Here is a 14,658-nt window from a genome sequence, read left to right as displayed (position 1 = left end):
TCGGGACAGGCGCGCGCGCGACCTCGCTGCCCCCGGCTCAGGCCCGCAGAACTTCGCCCCCGGAACGAAAGGGCGGAGGCGCCTTCAGGCCCGAAGGAGAGTCCCGCCGGATCGGGCGGAGGGCGCGATCCTATCTTGCGCGGAGGGAGACAGAAGCCCTGCCGCCCCCGGCGCTCCGCAGCCAGCCAGGAGGGCGAGGCGAGGACGGACCCCCCGCGGAAGGGAAAAGAGGCGCGCGCGGCCTCCGCCCCGAGGAGCTCGCAGTCCGCCGTTCGGCAACGGAGTGAAGCGCGAGCAGCAGCGAGAGGAGGCGCCAAGGGGCAGCCGGCTCAAGTCCAGCCACCGCCCGCCCGCCCGCAGCCGCGGCCCGGCCCGCGCGTGTCGGTCCGCAATTCCCACCGAGCCCAGCTGGCGGCTGGCGGCGATGGGCGCTGCAGGCCAACAGCTCGGGGCCGGGGGAGGCGCCGCCCGGGCCGCTGCGCCCCGCTGGGCGCGTCGCGGGCGGGAGGTGGCCGGCGCCGCCGCGCGCGCGGCCCTGCGGGAGCCGGCGCCGCCGAAGCCCCCGGCGTTTGCTCCCGGGGCGGCGCGCCGAGGACCGCGGCCGCGAGCCCCGCCGCGGCGCGCGCGGGGGCGCGGCCGGCCGTGCCCAGGGCGCGCGCGCGGCCCGGAGCCTGCCGGGAGACGTGGCGCTGGCGACGCCCGCCGCCCCGGGGGGAGCGACGCCGCCTAGGAGCCCGCCGGGCAGGGGGCCGCGGGGCGCGCTCGCAAGGTCAGCCGCGGCGGGGGCTGGCGGGCGCGCTCGGGCCGGCTCCTCCTCGCGGGGCGAGCCAGCGGGGCTCCTTTCGGCGCGGCCCCCGGGCGCGGCGCCCGCCCTCTGCGCGCGCTCAGGGACGCGGCGCCCCGCAGCCTGGCGGGCGGGCCCGGAAGCGCCCCGTCCCCTCCGCAGCGCCCCGGCCGATCGGGCCCACGAGCGCGGGCGCCGCCTCCCGCCCGGGGCCTGATCCGGCCTCGGAGAAGCGCCGGGGCGGGCGGGCAGCGGTGCGCCGAGCCCCTGCGGGTCGTGGCTGGGAGCTCTGGCGGCCGCCGGCCCGGCCTCGGGAGAACGTCGGCCTCGGGGAAGGGAAGGGAAGGGCGGGCGGGGGGGCCCTGAGCTCCGGCCGGGCCCCTCGGAGCGCCCCGGCAGGCGCAGTGACCGCGGCCTCCGCCTTGCAGCCCTCGCCCGATGCTGGCCCGATCCGGCCCGATGCTGCGCCGCGCCCTCCGGCGGCCGCCGCCCTTCTCCGCCGGCTACCCGGCGCGGGGCGGGGGCGCGCCCGTGGAGAAGCCCGTGGAGGCCCGCATCCGGGCCAAGCTGCAGGAGGCCCTGGACCCGGCCCACCTGGAGATCATCGACGACAGCCACATGCACGCGGTCCCCCGCGGCGCCGAGACCCACTTCCGGGTGGTGGTGGCCAGCCGCCGCTTCGAGGGCCTGGCCCTCATCCACCGCCACCGCCTGGTGAACGACATCCTGCAGGAAGAGCTGGCGGGCCCGGTCCACGCCCTCTCCATCCAGGCCAAGACCCCGCAGCAGTGGGAGAAGAACCCCAAGGTCATCCAAAGCCCCGAGTGTCTCGGGGGATCCAAGAATGACCCCCACGCGGCGGGCAAAGCGGGAAGACGGGATTGATGTGAGCCTGGCCCGGGGGGGCCTTTGCGAAGCCACGTCAGCGGGCGAGCCACGATACCGTGGGCTCCGCGCTAGAAGCAGGAAGAAATGCCTGGCCCCGATTTCCCCCATGGCTGCCAAACCCTGGCTCCATTCCCCAGAGCGCTGCTCTTTCCTACCGGGGGCGCCGTGCATGTGCTTTGGGCCTCTGTTCCTGCCGCAGGGAGAGGCTGCGGCATTGCGAGAACGGGTTTGTCTGCCGTTTATGTAAGCACATTAAACTCCTTGGGCTTCGCTCCCTCTTAACAGCATCGTCAGCTTTGTTTTGCAGGGGAGGGAGCCCCTCTTGCAGCACTCGCTTTTTCCTGACAGGCCGGACGCTGCCCCCTTCTTTCCAGGGGAAAGGCTGGGTTGGGGCAGAAGTCGTGGGTCGCTCTCCTTGCTTTGCCCACCTCGGAGCCCTGAGGCCTGGGCGGTCTCGTGGTGATGGGGCTGGGCTCGGATTGTTGATGTCGGCCAAGTATCCTTTTCAGTCCTGGCCAGCGTCAGAGCCTCACGCTGCCAGCCCATCACAAGGGCCGGTGTTGCTCACCCCTCTTCTCTCCTGTGCGGAGAATGCCCAGTCCACGGTAGCCCACAAGGGTAGATCTCGCACGCTGGCCAGAAGAGATCCCTACCAGCTGCACAGGGTTATGTTCAAGGACAGGCGAACCTTAAAATATACCTGATCAATCGCCGTGGGACTCCCCCAGTCTCTAGCCATTTTAGGGTGTTCCCTCATCGAGTTTTGCAGGTTTTTAGCTGCTGCAGGATAGACCGAAAATTCAACAGGTGACGCTACCGCAGCACTAAGATATCCCGATGCTACTGCACTTGTTGAATTTCTGCCCGGCCACAAGCTGCTGTTGGCAAAGGACGCCAGCCGCGTTGCCCTGTAGGTTGCTTGGCTGTGAGTAATCTGAAAACATCATAAGGGTAAATGCTGGTGAGGGGTGAAGTTTGTGCTTCGTGTGCCAGCACTTGGACTGTTTGCAGATATTCAGCAACGCCCTCAGCACCAATCTCCAGGGAAGGCTCATCTGAAGCCAGAGCTCTTAAGAGCCAAGAGCTACACTGGTTTCAAAGTCTGCAGCCTACATTTACTTCAGCGTTGCTGGGTTTCTTTCTTCATCTTCTTTTGCTGAGTTTCAGGTTTGGGGAGGGTAAATGGACACACCCACCCACCCCGGGCAGACTGCCACATTTTTTACCTTTAAATTTGATCATTTCAAACCTCTACTAAAGAAGATCCAACACTGATTTTAATTTTGCAAAGAGGTCTATAGATTGTGTAGATCCATGGAGGGAAAAGCAATTTAGGGACAACATACAACTTTTTTAAGGCCTGAAATTCAGAGTGAGTGCACTTTCCATAGAACACAGCATCTGTGTTTGTGTGTGTGTTTTAAAAATTGCACATTTCAAACTTGCAAGGTTTATTGTTTTTTTCAATCGTTTTTTATTTTCATTTTTTCATTGCGTTTTGTTGACTATGAGTTCATAATGCCGGGGGGGAAAGGAGTCTGTGCATGGCCAGAGCCAGACTTAAACTTTTTTCCTTTTCCTGCTGTACTGCACACACAACCTCTTTTTCTTTTCTTTTTTTAACGTGAAATTATCATTATTATTCACAGCACCTTTTGGAGTCTTTCCCCCATCCCCTTTCCTTTTCTCAACATGACATTTAAAATAACTGTCATATCTAATCAGCATTCTTGGCATCTGTTTTTATACAAAATGAAACAAACCAGAGACCACAACTGAAGTTAAGCTTTTTTTTCCTGATTTTTTTTTTCAATTGTTCTTTACAAACATCTAAAAACTACAACACAGCACAGGGTTTGCTTTGTTTCTTTGTTTGCATACAGACAGTACTACATATGGTTTGTATGTTGGCTTTGTTTAGAAGACCAGCTACACTGTAAAAGGATGGAAAGAGACCAAAGTCAGAGAGGGACACGATTTGGGAAGGAACAAGGAACTGAGGGGTGTTTGGGTGTGCACTTTGATTGCGTAGGACTCGGATACGTTCAACTGGGTATGGATCTGTTTCTTTCCAAATAGGTGGCATAAACAGCTCGTTCCATTTCAAGAGGTATCGAGATTTTGAAAGGGAAAAAATAATACCCATTCTCAGCCTTAAGAATGTAAGAAGATCCCTGCTGGGTCAGAGAAAAGTAAGACCCATCCAGACCAGCCTCTTAATTTCCCCACTGGTCATCCAAAACCCTATTTATTTGGAAGAAAAACGTGTGGAGACTGTGGGAATCTCCTGTATTGTGGCTTGAGAGTGTCCCACCGGAAAACACTTCTCTCTTCAAACTGACAGACATTTGGCTGGGCAGTGTTTGAAACTGGATACCGAGATAAAACTTACCAAAGAGAAAACAGGCATGGATCAAGACCAAGGTCTCCCACACAAGCTCTGAAAAAGATTGGTCTGAGATGGCCAATGTCGTGTTTTGCCGCCATCTGCATTCACCCCCAAGTTCCTTTTGGGATACCTTGCCTCTTTGGGTCCAGAGCAAAAGTGAGAAATTTTCCTCCCTAAAATTTCAAGAATTGCACTGAAAAATCCCAAATCCAGATATCAGATTTTTTTTTTTTTAATCGGGTTTCAACTTGATCGGGGCAGAAAAAAGCGTTCCACAGCGCCATACGCCAGGCAAGTCCCAGGGTCTCTGGCTGTAGGGTCTAGCAATCTCTGTCTTTGCTACCTGCCACTGTGCCAGGAAGGAAGGGGCTTTTGTGCTTCAGTGCCACCGCTACGGATGGCCAAAGGGGGGGGGTATTATTTATTTATTGTATTTATTTATTGCATTTATACCCCGCCTTTTTTTCCTCTTGCAAGGAACCCACGGCAGCTCACATCCTCCTCCATTTTATCCTCACAACAACAACCTTGTGAGGTAGGTTGGGTTGAAGAGTCTGTGACTGGCCCAAAGTCACCCAGTGAGCTGCCATGGCCGAGTGGGGACTAGAACCCGGATCTCCCGGCTCCCAGTCCAGCACTCTCACCACTCCGCCACACTGGCTCCTTACAACTACTACTGGCTCAACAGAGGTCAGGGGACCAATAGGGTTGCAGCTGGACCTATAAAGACAGCAACGCTGGGCTGGCTTCCTCCTTCTGTGCCAGTTGCACAGGATGAGCGGCTAATGGGGCACTTTTCCAAAATATCCATCCAGATTGCTCAATACACGCACATTTTGAAACAAAAGCAGCAGTCCTGCAGGCTCCACACCAAAGGGTCCGTCTTTTGCCAATGCCTCTGGAAAGCCCACAAGGAGGGAGAGAAAGTGACGGCCCTCTCCCCTGCTGTCTGTCCCAAGAAGCTGGTATCCACAGGTAGACGGCCTCTGAACATGGAGGGATCAAGCCCCGTTACCAGCAGGCCTTCCGTCCTCTCCGATATTTCAGCCCTGCCCTGTTTGCCTGTGGCCCTGCCCACCACCAGAACATAGGCCCCAAGATCTTCTCCAAAATGGAATCCAGCCCTCGGGTGAAAGAGGCCCTGCACCAACGCTTTTTAGGATCCTCCAGCAGCTGCCACCTTGTCCTGTGATGGTGGATTCTGTAGCATGGGACAAGTGTCCCCAAACGCAGGTGCCCTCTAAGTGTGTGCGACTACAACTCCTGTCTCCCCTGCCAGCACGGCCCGTGTATGGGGATGGTGGGAATTGTGGTCGCCAAGATCTGGAGAGCAACATTGGATGAAGGATAAGCACCCTCAGAACCCTCAACTCTTATGTTCAGAGAGAGAGTTCATAATGAAAGAGGAGGTAGGATGGCAACCAAAGGAACCACTCTCCTGTCTAGATAGGAGCGCTGTGTCAGTTTTCCCAAGGCCAGCCTAACCCAGTTTTGGTCCCAAAGTTTTAAATCAGTTGTCCTAGTAAGGAAAGACTTCCTCTCTCTTTGTACGGGAGTTTCCCAGACTCCCTTCGTGGCATCTACAAAAAGCTCCCCAACAGGTATTGTGCTCTTTAAGTTATTGTGCCTCTTTTTGGAAAGCAGACTCCTTTGCCTCTAAGTCCCGTGTGGGCTCATCAGACCACAGGGAGGGCCCAGTGACAGCACAGGCCTGCCACAGGTCTTGCGGGAACCCGAGCCGCTGAAGTAAGTGCCTTGGAGACCCAAAATAAATAAAAGCTGCCCTCGCAGAAGTGCTACGTCAGCCTCCCCCAATCTGGTGCCCTCCAGATGTTCTGAACTACAACTCCCATCAGCCCCAGCCAGCACAGCCATTGGCCAGGCATGATGGAAGTTGTTGTCCAAAACATTTGGAGAGCCCCCAGTTGGGGAAGATGAGGCGAAGTCAATCCCTGCCTGATCTGCCACGGGTCAAGTGAAACGACTAAGGACGGCCCAACGCACTAGATGGCAGATTCATATTTTCCTGTGCTTATGCGCGCTTCTATCTGTTTTGACATTGAGGTCACTGAGGTGTAAAACCAGCCAACGGGATCGCCCAGAGTCAAAGGCAAGCTCTCGGATTCCTTTTGTTCAGCAATCCACCTCCAAAATGCCAGCCTGAAAAAACAGAGCCACTACCAGCGAATTTACACGGACATACAATGAATGTGGAGATGGTGGAGGGATGTGCCAAGGGGTCTGAGTCTGCTTACGTCACCCAGACACTGCAAGGCTGTTTTGCCCGGTGCCCTCGCCAGCAGCCAAACCGGTTCCTTGGCATAGCGGAAAATTCTACCTGAAATCCTGAAACGTCGAGCTAAACAAAGTTACACCTGGATCGACGCTAGTTTTACACCCAAAAACAGACGCTAAAGGTTGGGCCATGTTGTTGTTTGTATACACACAGTGGGATGGGCTGAGAAACCAGCGGTGTTTTGCCTTGATCTGTACGCACACACACACACTCGCACACACACAAAAGCCTGCCTCTTGGGAACGTTGAAAAACGAGACAGAGTCCAGAGCACATGGGCACATCCAAGATCTGTGAGTTGTTTACAAGCTTACACGTTGGTGTAAAACATCACGCTTCGTCTACTGGATGCTGGGGTGCCCAGCTTGGACTGGCGAATTGCGGGGGGGAGGGTGTTACACCCTGAAATGCCACGGGGTCTGGCGGGGTCCGCTGCCCTTTTGAAGGTTTACCCTCTGCCCCCCTGCATTAATTCGGTGCAGAGAGAGGGAGAGAGAGAGCGCTGCCCCTGCCATCTCCTCGGTTGCCCCTGCCTCTCTACCTGGGAGCGGATTCACATGTACACCAAAACCATGGGAGGGAGTGGGGGTGGTGGCAAGAGGAGGAATTGGAAGAGCGAGTGAGCTTGTGAAAGAAAATCCATCAGAAAACAGATTTTCCATTGAAATGGTACGACAAGACGGTCACGGTGTCTACGACGCTAAAATCTCCCCCCAGTGGGACAGGGCAGGGGCGGAAGAAGGCCGGTGCGAATCGCTCTCACTGTAGAACCTGCCCCCGTGTCTCCGGCAGTTTCAGGGCCAGTGAGCTGCCCACGGCGAGAGCCGCTGACGCCAGCAGGATGGGCACGGCTTTGGTGATGCCAACGAAAGACGTGAAGATGCTGATGCCCAGAACCGCTGCCAGCTTACACAAGGCATTGAGGAATCCGAAAGCAGTCGTCCTGGAAAGGGAGGGGAGCGGAGAAGAAGTTGCGCAGGTGGTCAAGGCTTTTCGTGGTTTGCCAGGTGCCCTGCAGGGGGCACACGGTGCAAAGATGCGGCTGAGCATCACCGGCCCGCCTGTGTCCCGGCGGGGCGTGCCGCAGCCTGTGCAGCCCAGACAGCACCTCCACATGCAAGAGGGCTGGGGGAAATCCTTACGGAGGGGGTCCCCAAAACAGCCTGATGAGGACTGAATGTGCTCAGTGACCACAGAATGCTGATTGACTGTTGGGGGGCATTGGGAATGGAATGGAGGAACCCCGAACAGGGAACACTCCAGACGGCAACGTTTATTTGCCAGTCCCGTTTGTTCAAATAACAATCCTGCAGCTCGGCGGAGGGGGGCGTAGCACAGCTATGGAACACTTGCTTTGCATGCACAAGGTCCCAGGTTTGATCCCCGGAATCTGCAGGTGGGGCTGGGATCGCTGCCTGAAACCTGGAAAGCTGCAGCTGCCAGTCAGCGCGGACAACACTGGGCTAGTGGACCAAGGGTCAGGCACAGCAGAAGGCAGCTTCCCGTGTTCCCCAGCACCGTTAAGAGTTCTTAGGCGCACCCGCCGCCAAAGTCCAATTCAAACACGAAACCAGGTGGGCGTGGGCAGCAGCACCGCACACATCCAGCTTCTCTCATTGAAACTGGGTTGTCCCCCAGGACACGCAGTGCTAGCCGGGATCTGTTCCACCCTCCGGGCTCTCGTGCTTTGCTTGGGACTCCGCATCCCCACCTCCAGTCCCAGCCATAAACCTGCATCTTCCACTGAGGGCCTGCCCTGTGCCCCTCACCCTCAGGGGAGACGAGCTCTCCCCTGTTCAGGTCTGACTCGGGCTTGGTGCTGTCCCTGATCTCGGGGGGGGGGGGGGTTCACTCTACGAGCTCCCTTCCCTCCCAGAGAAAGCGACGCAGGAGTTTTGCCTTTCTACTAGGAGCAGCAATCAACCCTTCTCCCCCCCCCCAATGTCCCCCTTTCCTTTTACTGCCAAGGTCCCCCCTGGCAGCTGGCATGTGACTGGTGCATCCAACGCATCACTTGTTTTCGTGTCCTCATTTCGAATGCTGCGCAGCCTCTCTCTTTCCCCCTTGCAGAGTGCTTATCCCAAAAGGACACCGGGAAGGGGGCGGTGGGGAGGAAGGAGACCAGTACGGCAACATCATCACGAGGGTCGGACTGTAGACAACATTTTTGGATGTAGCAACGGGCGGAGGGACATAATTTAACAGGCGGCCTCTCGGGCTCCCACAGCTCATGCTCACCGCAGCTGCGACAACAGTGGCATGCTTTGTCCGATGCTCAGTTCCATGTTGACCCCTCAAAAAAAAACAACCCTCCCAAATGTTCCCTAAGTTCTTTGCAACATATATGTGTGTCGGTATATGTGTCAGCTAGCATGACCACACAGCGGTTTTGAAGGGAGACAGCTGAGGACACACACAGATTGCATACACAAGTGGTGTCCATCTTCCCTATCTCCTCCCTCCCATAGGGCACACAATGGGGGCTGTCCTACATTGCAGGGTCTACAGGTGTAAAATGACCCTTGCTTTCAGCACACGAGGACTCCATGGTAGAAACTCCTCCTCTTTTGTGAATCAACAGTTTCCTTTTTTAAAAACAACGACAACCTAAGTTTCCAGACCTCATGTTTTAGAAAAACAGCAACATGGGTTCAGAAAGACTGCCCAAACGCCCCACTGGCTGCCACTGCAAATCCCTTTCTATATTTCATGCATTCATTTTCTATCGATAGTTTGGCCTAATGCAAGACAGATCTACAGCGACTCGTTGCTTTTGCTTCCCGCTTGTCTGGGAAGGGGAGGAGAGGCAGGCAAAGAGGTTCCCCAGTGCAGGACACAAAGCAAAGAGGACAGGAATAGGCTGATTTCTGAAATGCCCAGTTCACCATCTCCGTCAATGCTACAGGGTCATACCTCAAAGACGCCTGTGAACTGCAGTCCTATGAGGGTGCTGAAATTGTGGGGGGGGGGAGGCCTGCAGTTCTCAGGGGGGCCTCCGTCAGGGGCCTCAGTCACAACAAGCCCCAAACCAGTTTCCCTGTGGCCACGTAGACATGTCGAGATCAACGCAGGAGCGAGCGGCCTTTGGGAAGAGATGGGATTGGGGCCAGGGGGCGCTGCTTACCTTCTATCGGAGGGGTACAGCTCGACTGTGAGGACGTCCAGGGCGTTCCAGGAAGCTATGCTGACCCCTCCGAATAGACAGAGGAGGGCAATCATGGCTGACTCGCTGTTGCCGAAGGACAAGAAGAAGCAGCTCACGCAAGACATCACGCTCGACCCGGCTTCACGGGCAAGGCAAGAGGGGGGAGGCAGGGAGGGAAGATGGGAGCGTTACTGCCAGGAACGTCCCCATGCAGGGTTAAGAACGTTGACTGTCCCCAGTATTCTCTGGGTGCAGAAACCAGTCTCTTGGGGGTCAGTTAGCTACTTTATAAACAAAAAGCAGGTTTCTAGACCTCATGGTGAGAAAGATTTGAAAACCAGGCGAGAGCTCAGAAACACAGCGGACGTGGAAAGAGCTTCTCATTAATTACTGTTAAGAACAAAAGGGAGAGTCCCTGCAATAGCATTGATCTTTGAGCAACAATATTCTGTTAAGTTACTTTACTGTATATAGGGGTGTGTGGAGTCTTCCAGATGCATTAGCATTACAACTCCCAGCACCTGCCAGCCAGCCTGTGGGCACTTTCACACGTTCCGTCTCGTGCACACTTGGCTGCACATGCACACACTCACACGCACAGTCAGTCATGCGTGCGCACACACTCGCACACACATACGCAGCGCTGCCTCCAGGTTTCGGAGGGCCCTTGGGGCAAGACATCCCCCGTGGGCCGCCTCCCGCAGCGAGCCCACCTTCTCCCCGCCACTGTCACCAGCCGCTCTTGCTCTTTTCCTCATCACGGCTCCCACTTGCTTGCTTGACAGGCAGACAGCCGGGGAGAAAACAGGCCCGGGCATCTCCTGCTCCTCCTCCTCACCACCACCGCGGTCTGGGCCAGAGCGAGAGGCAGGTGAACAAGCGGGTTGCAGTGGTGAAGAGGCGGACTAAGTCCAGGGGCTGTTGTCAGGGGGCCCCTGCTGGGGGTGGGCCCTCAACGGCTGCCCAACTGTGCCAACCCTGGAAGCCGGCCCTGGCGCACTCTCCCTCCCTCTCTCCCTCCCTCCCTCCCTCTCTCTTCAGGTCCTTCCTTACCCAGCATCCGGAGACGCCCGATCTTGTCCATCAGGAGTGCTGAAACAATGTTCCCCGGCAGCACAGCCAGGGTGCCCAGGAAGCTGACAAAGTAGATCATGTAGGCGTTGTTGTCGTCACTGAAGTCCAGCTGGCAGCCCTCTTTATTGTGCAGGAAAGTGCCGTTGATGATCCGGCTGTTGATGAACTTGTACTCAAAGAGGTCTGCGGGTCAGAGGCCCAAGGGGTTAGGACTTGAATTTGGGGCTTCATTCCCTAGAAGAAGTGAGGCTGCGCCAGGGTGCCAGCCTGACTAGGAAGCCAGACCCTCAAATGAGTGGGAGCCCCTCTCACCCCACCCCCAAGAAGGGATGCCAGTTAGGCTCACTCGGTGCTGGCCCATACAGGTCTGTTTCAAATGGTCTGGCAGTTCCTCTTGAACCAGGATGTGGCCACGTTTCAGGATGTGCACGAGAGTCGCCACTCTTCAAGTTTCAGTCCCCACCCCTCGGTCTCTCTAGAACAAGCTGAAAGGATTGTCTTGGGCCTTGCAATTTAGATTTGGGTACAATATGGGGTACGAGGAGTTCACAGATTAAGGGGGTAAGAGATGATGCTTGTACAGGGTTGATGCCTGGGTTGCAATGGGGCAAGTCGGAAGATGGGTATTTGAGTTGCTTGCTAGAGCTTAGAAAGGTGATGGGATAAGGAGTTCAATTGATATCATGTATGCGATCAGATGAGGCTATACACAGATCTCTAAGGATGAGGTGGCTCTAAGGAGAAGATTATCACAAGGCATTCAGAGGCTGAAGAACAGAGCTGGCTCCAACTGGTTTTAGGAAAAGGAGAAAGGAGCCATTTGACCACAGGAAAGGGGAACTGAAGCATTTTTGGCGTAGACAAGATGTGTCAGAAATAGGCAGTGGTGTAGCGGAGGCCGGGCTTGCAGGGACGCAGCCCCAGCACTGTTTCGTGAGCAGGGGTCTGATGTCATCTGCCACCCCCCCCCCAGAATTCCCTGCTCCCTCTGAGCTCAGCTGCGACCCTCACTGTGGCTGTGGGGGAATGAATTTTCCAAGCAACAATACGTTGTTCCGAGTTGGAATGCAAAGTCTTTGGGATGCCTTGGCCTGGAATGGGCAGTTAAGGCCTCCTCGCTTTACCAAGGACGTGCTCCTGGTGGAGACGAAGACTCCTAGAACTGGTTGGTGGATACAGATTGGCACAGCGGCCTGAAATTTTTGGACTGCCTTGGAGACTGTCACAATGAGCTCCTGCATTTCCAAATTCGCCACTACACCACTCTCTCTCTCTGTGTGTAGTTCAATCCAGCTGGGTGTGGACGTTTCTATTGGACGGGGAGATATAATGAAGGAGCTTAGGGAAGGCTAATGGGCAATGTTGGGGCACTAAGGGCATGTGCGAGGGGACTGTTTCAATGAGAAGGGATCTGTCCACAAGGGCTGAGCTGAGAGGGTGAAGCTTCCATAGAGTATCATATTTTGCAAACCTAAAATGTTTGTGTTTGAGAGGGTGAGTGGGTGAAAGAGATCTTAACACCCCTGCATCTTTCCTCAGACATCCAATTGAAATCCCCCTCCTTACTCTCAGCTGCCCTGTTTCTGGATCCCAGTTGGAGACCGTATATCTTACAAGGTTGAACAATCAGAGAAGGGGGCGCGGCTGAGACAGTCATGAAGGGACCCTGCATTTCTGAATGTGCCACTACACTTCCGGAGATAGGAGGGAATTTCTGGAAAATGTCTCACGAAAATACACATATGAAGTGATGTGGTCCAGTGGAAAAGATCATTTTTGGAATATGTATTAGAGGGGAGGACATCAAGATAGAGGGGATTTAAGTTCGGACATGGAAGGGATCGGGGTCTCTCTTTGAGGAGAGGGTCCCTTTTACCGGCAAAAGAACTTGCATGAATGGTAACCCAAGAGTGCTGCTAGAAGTGTGAGGACCACTTTTACCTTTGCTTTGCTGGCTGAAGGCTTGTGTGATTGTTAAACTTTATCTTCTATCTTTCTTTGATAAAAGCATTTAGCTTATGTTGTTTTAGCCCTTCTTTATAGAATTTAAGTAAATCTGCATGAATGTGAACACTTTGGTTTCAGTCCCCAAAGGAACCTTGCCTGCAACATCTAGGGCTGTTTAAAGTAGGTGTGCCTAGGTACCCAGTCCCAGGGACTTTGAAATTTTAGCTTCCAGTTTTTCCCTTACAAGGCATGTCGAATCTCGGGGCCATGGGCCAAATCCAGTCCTCTGGGGAATCCACGCCCCTTCCCCTTTCCCCAGACCACCGATCAGTTGGTTGTTTCCTGGCCTTTGCTCAGTTTTTTCCCATTCCAAAAGTTAAAATGGTCTCTCCTAAATCTTAGTTACTGGCAGTACAAGCTTGAAGCTCAAATACGCTTTACCCATCAGCCCACCACTGGAATGTGACTCCCAAGAGCTTCTCCGAAATTGGAATCAGCCCTGGGCTGAAAGAGGTTCATCACCCCTGCACCTGGGGTCTTCCAGACGTCGATGGACTACAACTCCCAACATCCCTGACCATTGGCCATGCTGGCTAGGGCGGATGGGAGTTGGGAGTCCAAGAACATCTCAAGAGCCACCAGATCCCCACCTCCACTCTAGAAGTTACATGTCTGAGGTGGAAACAGGGACGGCTGAGGAACAGGCTGCTTGACCCAAAAAAGAATCGAGCCCCCTCAAGCTGCCGCCGTGGACATCGGGCACCTGAAGTGGGACTTGCCTCAGCAGATCTTGACTTCTGAACCCCTGGCGGCGCTCCTTATCACACCACCTTCTGTGCAGGATGAAATAAAGTCCACTCCCGGTGCCGGGGGACAAACGCAGTCCTGTGCATGGCTGTGTCGGACTTTACCTGTGTTGTAGAAGACGGAGGAGATGAACGTGCAGTTCTTGAAGAAAGTATTGCTAGATGTGACGTCCTCAAAATAACATTCTTCAAACAAGGAGTCAACGAAGGAGACAGACTTCATCTTGAGGCCAATGAACCTGACAGAAGAAAGAGAAAGAGAAAGAGAGAGGCTGGTTTATCACTGGGGGTGATAAACCAGCCATGCCATGATTCTGCACCAACAGCACCATTATTTGAACCAAGGAAGGACCTCCCAAGCTCTGTCCACCCACAGGATCACGTGGGCTCCATCACAGCCCATTGAGCAATTATTCAGCAAGCCGGGGGGTGGGAGTTGGGGGCAGGCACCCACTTGTCGTTGAAGTACTCCCCGCGGCTGTGGATCTGGTTTTCCAAGGTGAAGTTGAAGGTGATGTGGCGCACTGTCTCGTTGATGAAGACCTTCGTGCGGGAGGCGTACTCGATGTTCTGGAGGTGTTTGATCATATCTGGGAACCAGACGGTCAACCCGTAGTAGCTGTGCCCAGAGAGTGAGAAGAAGGGAAAAAACAACACAGGAAGAGTGAGAACGAAAGACGAAGGAAGGAAGGAAGGAAGGAAGGAAGGAAGGAAGGAAGGGGAGGGAGGAATCCTAGGAGACTGAGAACCATGATCTGAGAACCATGCACACAGAAGGATTTGTAGTACTCTAGAATATTATTCAATCTGTGTTGGTTTGTTTCCAAATGCAGCTGCAAGTGCTGGTGGCTGCTGTGTACGGTTTGGCACCAGGATCCTGGAAGGATCACCTCATCCTGCACGCCCACTGTGATTGTCATCAGAGGCTTTGCTTCACATCCTGTTGCCAACAGAAGTCCGGTCAGCTAGGAGGAGGCCTTTTCAGTTGCGGCCCCCAGGCTGTGGAACTCCCTTGATGGCCTTCCCCTCTTGATTGACATTTTGGTGTATTGCCAAGACCCTCCCATTTTGCCAAGACCCTCCCATTTTGCCATTCTTTTCCTTTCTTTAGTTCTTTTTCCTTCTGGGATGCTAAGTTTTTAGTTCCACTTTTTGTTTTATTTTTATCAACTGTATACATTGATTGTATATTGTTTGGGGATCCCATGAGGGACCGAAAGGTGGGATAGAAATATTTAAATAAATAAAAACAGGCTCGAGACACAATCATAACCACTGAGCCCTGAGTTTTGTGCCTAACAGTAGCTGACCTGCGTGTCTCTGGTGTGTT

The 14,658-nt window shown here is 54.8% G+C and overlaps 2 protein-coding genes across 2 annotated transcripts in view; one reads left to right on the top strand and one right to left on the bottom strand.

Annotated features, from left to right (window-relative positions):
* The first annotated feature begins 666 nt into the window (after positions 1–666).
* BOLA1 (bolA family member 1) lies at positions 667–4,109 on the top strand. The gene is made up of 2 exons (XM_084823835.1): positions 667–769; positions 1,213–4,109. Exon 2 carries the CDS (start codon positions 1,223–1,225, stop codon positions 1,667–1,669), a length of 447 nt encoding a protein of 148 aa, XP_084679961.1. The 5' UTR covers positions 667–769; positions 1,213–1,222; the 3' UTR covers positions 1,670–4,109.
* Positions 4,110–6,634: 2,525 nt separating this feature from the next.
* Positions 6,635–14,658, bottom strand: part of SV2A (synaptic vesicle glycoprotein 2A) — a 47,492-nt gene continuing 39,468 nt past the window's right edge. Inside the window, exons 10-14 of the mRNA XM_084823833.1 lie at positions 13,783–13,947; positions 13,434–13,567; positions 10,555–10,758; positions 9,481–9,640; positions 6,635–7,299 (exon numbers count right to left, since the gene is read on the bottom strand). Coding sequence (XP_084679959.1) covers positions 7,116–7,299; positions 9,481–9,640; positions 10,555–10,758; positions 13,434–13,567; positions 13,783–13,947 — 847 coding nt within the window. The 3' untranslated portion in view covers positions 6,635–7,115. The remainder of the gene's footprint in view (positions 7,300–9,480; positions 9,641–10,554; positions 10,759–13,433; positions 13,568–13,782; positions 13,948–14,658) is intronic.

This window comes from Heloderma suspectum, chromosome 17 (assembly GCF_057233095.1).
Source record: "Heloderma suspectum isolate Gila_16-S chromosome 17, 16-S_ref, whole genome shotgun sequence".
Classification (NCBI taxonomy): domain Eukaryota; kingdom Metazoa; phylum Chordata; class Lepidosauria; order Squamata; family Helodermatidae; genus Heloderma; species Heloderma suspectum.
This window is presented reverse-complemented; position numbering and strand designations above follow the sequence as displayed.

Bases quoted from the DNA above. Each gene is read 5' to 3' on its own strand.
- BOLA1 (XM_084823835.1), top strand. From the start codon at position 1,223: ATGCTGGCCCGATCCGGCCCGATGCTGCGCCGCGCCCTCCGGCGGCCG.